Raw genomic sequence first — 6,882 nt, forward strand, 5'->3', positions numbered from 1 at the left:
GCAGGTATTCGTGCATGGCCGGAGCTGGGTTCAGCGCTGAAGTGACAGCAGTAGTGCCCAATCCACAGTGACCATGTTTTTATTGCCTGTTTGTTCTTTACATTCATTCTTCAGCCTTACTCCAAGGAGGTGGCTCCACTTCATGTTTTCTTTAAACCCCATTGTATACCAAACTGGATGTTTGTCTTAATTTACACGCCTTTTTGGAGCCATTTGGCACATAGAAAACGAAGTGAAATGTCTTTCAAATGTTCTGCAAAGAACAAATACAGTTCAGTTGATGCCATGTTGATGACAATTGCACAGTATGTCCATGTACAGAAATCCTCCAGCGATTTTTGCTACAGTCTACAGGGCGGGCGCTGGGCTTCCAGGGATGGGAAAAATGACCTTCTTCCGTAGTGAGAACACTGGTTGAGGCATTTGCTTTTTGGCACCAGCTGCTTTTCTGCTTACATCATTGTTCACTTCTGTCAAGATGGAGAGCAAGTCGACCCCCCTGGTAAAGAGGAAAAAAGAACGATGTTAACTCTAATGTGATTTTCCCAGGTTGTTCCACACGTTGCTGGATATGTGTGATATGGCACAATAACAAATACATTCTGAACTATAAAGCTAAAATATTCTGGTAAGTAAATGGTCTTTCGGCAGATTTTCAACACACTGACATACTGACTCGGCAAAGGCCAATAATGATCCTCTGCTCTTTCACGGATACATTCTGCTCTGTTCTATGTCTTATATTTGTAGCCATATACAGTATAGAGTATACTTACTGAGGCACCAGTAACTGCAGGTTTTCACACAATGACTGAATGAACCATGTGCCCTCCCTTTTGTCCCTGAAAGAGGCATACTCCGGTATGGTGGCCATGCCTAGCAGGAAGTCTGCGTGAGCTGGAATGGAGTTCTTGGGCACTCCTGCATCGTTGGAGAGTGACCTGGGGAGGGGACCGTCGGGCTGGATGAACACCACCGGCTGCTCTTTAATGCCCTGGCACGCCTGGATGAAGAAGAGCTTGGGCTTCTCCTTCAAGGAAGGGCAGTGGTTCCCTGAGAACGGCTCAGTGAGCTGCTTGAGTCTGACCTGGTACCCATCCACTCCGTAAACGGTGCCCTCGAGGCCGTGGCTGAGCACACAGCACACAAAGCAGTCCCCCTGGGAGTGATCCCTCAGCCTTAGATCATCCATCAGGGACAGTATGTGCTGCTTGGTGCAGTCCCGCTTGATCTCTATCTCAAAGCCCAGCCACTCAAACACCTTCTCCAACTTACCTGAGACACAGAGAAATATGCACAATTAGATAGCACCTGACGGACCTGACAGTTAAGCCTTCTTTACACCATGCCATTCATAAGTTATACCTTAAGCTGTACCTTAACGGTTCCGGTTGTTTGCCAGAACACACTTAGCCACGTACATGTAAACCTTCTGTATGACATACTTTCGTACCTTTACACGGTTTTCAGATAAAAACAAATGTTTAAGAGCCTAAAGATTTTGTTTTCTGGACGAATGCACAGACTCCAATGTAAGACAAAGGAATGAGTTGCATTTAATTTTGTGCTTCATTAAATAAAAATAAAAATCATTGGTATAAATGAATTAGCCATACATTTGAATCCCTTGCAAATACAAATCTATGTGTAACATCTAACCTACAGCCGTCCATATTTGAGAACCCCTTTTTTATTTTTACTTGCATAGTATTTCTTATTGTTCTTTCTAATAATGATCACCTGCGCCCCAATCTGAGTCATGCCCATCATACTCATCTCATGAATGCTCAAACCTACGTGAATGATAGAAACATACTGTAGATTCAGCCTCTTAAGGTATATGTAATATGGTTTCTCTTGGGGGAACTCTAGATATGATTTAGGAAATGTGTGAAAAAGTAAACAACTTTAGTAAAATGCTAAAATGCTCAGAGACCCAATCGGGAAACCCAGCCCTGTTTTATAACATTTACAGCATTAACTCATATGACCACGCCACAGTTTCTTGATGATTGAACCATAAGTTCATGAGAGTACAAAAGTAAATACTTTTCAAACACTGAAACATCAAGTGCAATGATATGAATTTACTGCCAGAGAGAATATACATACTGAACTTTTTGTACATCAAAGTGATTGTGACTTGCTGTGCACTGATGTTATCCGATGCATTAAATAAAGTAAATAAAAAGAAAAGGCATAAAAAAAAAACATATTGATTAAGCAATACTTTAGCAAATGAAGGGGAGATTTTCAAAACCTGACTTTCACTTACTTTCATCACAATGGGTTCCATCTCTGTTACGTAGTCCCACGCCAGACTCTGAGAAGTCATAATTATTTATAATCAAGCAGACACCTCTCTTCTCTCCTTTCATGTCATATTGTGGCAGGTCCTGAAACAGGAAACACATACACAAACTCTTTGTGGGCATGAAAGCAATCATTTCCTTTCAGTAAACATTACAACTCTAAAATATGTCTCACCACGGCAGTAGCTGAAGCTATGGAGAGTAGCTTGTCTGATTTAAGATCCATATTTCCAGGGACTGAAGAGAAGGTCAAATGGTGGCTCTGCACTGTAGTACAAACAAATTTGGATACAGACCAGGGAGTCAAAGATTGTTTACTGGTGATGTTTTTGCAAACAAAAATGATACAACAGTTTAACGGCCTGCTAATATATAGTAGTATTACCTTCACTGTCAGAGAGGCTGAGCAGACTCATATTTTCCAGTCCTTCTGTTGGGACACTCAAGGACCCTACAATAACACAAGTCAATCAATGAAGAAGAAAGACAGTAGTAAGATAGAGACACATTGACCAACCAAAACCAACCTGGATGTTCAGAAGCACCTACAATACCCGATTCCTGAGGACAACAGTGGAAATTAATTCCTTATATGGAACAAACTATATATTTGGGGATTGACTGCTTTAAGCCTAAACACTGATTCATTAACACTGACCTCGGTTGAGGGGTTTGGCTCTTCACAGACGTATGAACGTTGAACAATTTCTGAAACAAAAACATAACTAGCATTGTCAATTAGCTCAACTGAAACCCATTAGAAGCACAATAGCACATGGAACAGTACCATCTCCAGAACAACCACAGGAGGGCAGCTGATGGGACATATCCTGAAAAAAGACAGCAACAAAACATAAGAGCCTCTAAACATAATGATCAACAATAATGCATAAACCAGTCTTTCTACATCAGTGAGTGAAGCATGGGTTAGTGGGCGCCTCAAATACAGCCAAGTATTGTTGTTCTACCTCCATCATACTCTGTGTTTTTTCTTCTCCTTCTGTTTCTTGGGATATGGGGCCTATGGTGATTTGATTCGACAGCTGAGTTGATCTTTGATCTAAAAAGAAAATCAGAAAACAAGTGAAAATATTTTAATCGAATCGCCAAATATGCCTACTGAAGAGTCTAACACATATTTTACTTAATACTGGTGCCCTTCTCATAGCATGGTCTGTTTAGACAGCCAGAGAGCTTGGTTAAACTACTTATCATTTCACTGAGATCAAGCTAGCTAGCTCAAACACAGCTCTGGTGCAGGCCTATTCCAGTATTACTTAACAGCAAACTCTTTTCAGAAGTTAGTCTGTGATTTCCGTTTCCTTTTGTGGTCCTGAAACCACACGTTGCTAGGCTGGAACAGTGTATGGTTCGTTCTGAGACACGTTTGTTTTACCTTTATCAGAGCCAGGATGGTGCACGAATTTTACAAAAGTGTATGGAAGATGTATTATAATCTTGGATTGCACCTTTATCTGCTAGCAACATCATCAGACTTCTTACCAAACCCTAACAAAAAATACCACAGACGAAGATCTGGCATAATTTGGTACTTTTTCATCAAAACAGTAGGGTAATATTGAATAGGAATTCTGAAACTCCTATTAATGAAAATTCAATACATATACTGATTTTTCATTTAGTTGAGTAAGATGTACATGTGTTATGTAATTCTTAGGTTGTATAATGTATGTATGCTTAGGCAATATAATAAACATCCTGAACATCCTTCTCACACTTACTAGTTTCTCTTTTAAACTTGTCGATTCTCTTTGACAAGCTGGGGCATACATCTGTTAGAATTTTCTTCAAGACGTCCAAGTTCTCACTGCTCAACACATCCTCTTTCTCCATCTCCATCAGAAGGTGAAGAGTAGTCTGAAGAACAACAAGACATTACACAGGTTGGCAGGCTTTGACTAGTTAATTAATTATGCTAGGAAAAAGCTATTTTTCCATAAACATCTGTTCAGAAGAATGTGTTTCCCCAGATTTTCCCAGCATTTTATTGATATCAGAGCATTTCTACCAGCTGTGATTCATTATATCCGGCCTGGTCAATATCCGGGCAAATAAAACTTTTCAAAACAATGAGTTCATGATTATACACATATGCGCAAATGTCAAGCAAAAATAAGCTAAAGCAGCATAAGAGACTTTAACTCACTAAAAGGCATGCGTAAAACATTACAAACACCAACAACAGCACACTTGGCGTGGGTAAAAGCTTGTTAGCATGCTACGAGGTGTCTTGGCGATATAGACAGCAATGTCACACTGCGAAAGCTTTTCTTACTTGTCAGTCCTGGACCACAGAACTACACAGTGCACTTCCTGGGCAGCTAGTAGAAATGACAGGCGTATGCATGTCACACGACCATACACCATCATAATACATTTGAAGATTATATCAAAACTAGTTGACTTAATAAACACACATCAAAAGTGGCAAATAGCTTCATAGTAACCCTCTCCGTCTGGTGAAGGAGAAGTAATGATCCCTGATTGTTTATTTATTTTTTATCTGGCCCCTTTGTTCTAATTAAATTAACCATTGCCTCAGCAGAAAATGACATATAAGACATAAATATTTCCAACTTATTGGCTGGCTCATAACATGGAGAAGGCCCTGTCCTGTTTCCAAGTACACAAAGTGAATTCCATCAAGACAGGGTTTTGATGTGGTCAAACCTGACTGGCCTGCACACAGCCCTGAGCTGATCCCAAATGGACACCTTTGGGATGAATTTACCTTGAACTGGACATGAATTGTGCTTTGCCACAGGGTATCCCATATATCATTCACATGAGCTTTTTCTTATCAGACTCACAATTCTTTCATCCAATTTCTTGCGGGGTAGAGTTTTGCGCAGCAAAAACTTCATGTTTTTAAGGTCTTGATCCGTGATGTTCTCAGAAAGGTCAAGGAGGAGTTTTCTGGAGTGCACAGGATGCAAATTGGATACAAATTAAACTTTAATTTTGAAAATTAGAACAGGGAATGATTCATCTAATGAGGCTAGGCATGGATGCCATCTGTGATCTGGAATCTGTAATTTTGTCACCCAATGTGGTACTTTTGAGAGAAGTTAACAATGCAATCCAGAGCATGCCAAAATACCCATAGTTAATGAAACAGTAAGGAAAACACAAGAAAGAGGCTGCCTGTCACCTGTAGGGCCCAATGCGACTCTCTGCAGGCTGCAGAAATGTTCCGAGGTCCCGTATCAAGTCTTGCCGGTGACAGGTCTGGAGCAGTTCTGTGAGTAAGGACGTGTCCTCGCTAGACAAGAGGTCATTATCTGCTAGTATGCTGAACAGCTCTCCGGCAGAAAACACAGAGCTTAACTCTTTGCTGACAAGGTCAACGCAAAGGAAAGCAAGTGCCTGGACGTCAGTCTTGCTCAGAGACTGGTCCACCTGCAGAAGCATTCTCTGGAACTCCATTAGCTATGTGGAAGAGGACAGGATGGATGGACAAATTAGCACACAGAGAAAGAAAAACAGACAGTGACAGTGTATAATACAAACAATACATTTGTTGCAGATGGCAAGTGAAAAAGTATCAGTAGGTGCAAATCTCCTCTCCATCGTCAGTAAAAAGATTCAATACAGCTTTGGTGTGGTACTTCCTGGATGGGGATGATGTACGAATAATATATATATATATTGTTTCTCTTTCAAAGGAAAATAAATACAATCAAAATGAAGAAAAAAAAATGTCATATATGACAATGAGGTTTTACACCTGCTAGACAACAGGTTAACGGCTCAAGGGTGCTCCCACATCATATTAATATACTATAATGGAATGGGTTATAATGGGAAAACTTACACCTCATCAACCTTATCTTAGTCACTAGAAATATGACAACCAGCACATAAATGCAACATCCCCTGAGGAAATATGAAGTGCAGATTTCCTGCTCAGATTTGGGATCAGTTCAGGCAGGCAGGGTGAGTCTCCAAAAACCCAACCCTAAAGATAAGAAATCTTACTCATCACTCTTTCTTACTCTATTACTGTTTAATACATTTACCAGGCTACACGGGAAAAATATTTCTCGATTTGAATTTCATTCATGTTGAGTGACAATAGGCCTAACCTAACGTTACAGCCTCAGCATCCGTCAAAGTGAGAAACAAATTAGCTAACGATAACCGTATTACGAGATTTTTAGTAACCAATTCCACAGATTTTGATAAGCAATTAGACCTACAAATAACAGATTTCTAAACAGACTGCAGTGAGGCTTATGTTATATCGTTGAAACTTGGCAAAGAGCTTTACCAAAAAACCTAGGTTACTGTATTACCTACCTCTCTGTATTCTGAAGTGGAACAAAAGCATTCCTTTGGCCTACTTTTACGTTAACTTTTTAACAGCCGATAGTCTATGCACATGCAAATCGACTGAATGAAAGGCAACAAGACAGTGATACGGAAGTACTAAACCGAAAGCGTTTATCACTCCACCCACAACTTTATGTCGAAACATTCATGTGTCTATGACTCCACCCACCTGCCTATTCTTAATAACTTTTATTGCTTACTTTTACCTGAACTTTTC

General features: G+C 40.1%; 1 protein-coding gene across 1 annotated transcript; it reads right to left on the reverse strand.

The window, feature by feature from the left end:
- Positions 1 to 348: 348 nt before the first annotated feature.
- On the reverse strand, positions 349 to 6,672 carry casp10 (caspase 10, apoptosis-related cysteine peptidase; the record flags this gene model as incomplete). The annotated part of the gene is made up of 13 exons (XM_080838427.1): positions 6,633 to 6,672; positions 5,485 to 5,762; positions 5,144 to 5,249; positions 4,055 to 4,190; positions 3,281 to 3,372; positions 3,100 to 3,142; positions 2,971 to 3,020; positions 2,840 to 2,873; positions 2,698 to 2,763; positions 2,488 to 2,579; positions 2,276 to 2,423; positions 777 to 1,275; positions 349 to 499 (listed from the first exon to the last, which is right to left on the reverse strand). The coding sequence occupies exons 2-13, from the start codon at positions 5,757 to 5,759 to the stop codon at positions 349 to 351; spliced, it is 1,692 nt and encodes a 563-aa protein (XP_080694553.1). The 5' UTR covers positions 5,760 to 5,762; positions 6,633 to 6,672.
- Positions 6,673 to 6,882: the final 210 nt, after the last annotated feature.

Source organism: Sprattus sprattus (assembly GCF_963457725.1).
Source record: "Sprattus sprattus genome assembly, chromosome: 5".
Classification (NCBI taxonomy): Eukaryota; Metazoa; Chordata; class Actinopteri; order Clupeiformes; family Clupeidae; genus Sprattus; species Sprattus sprattus.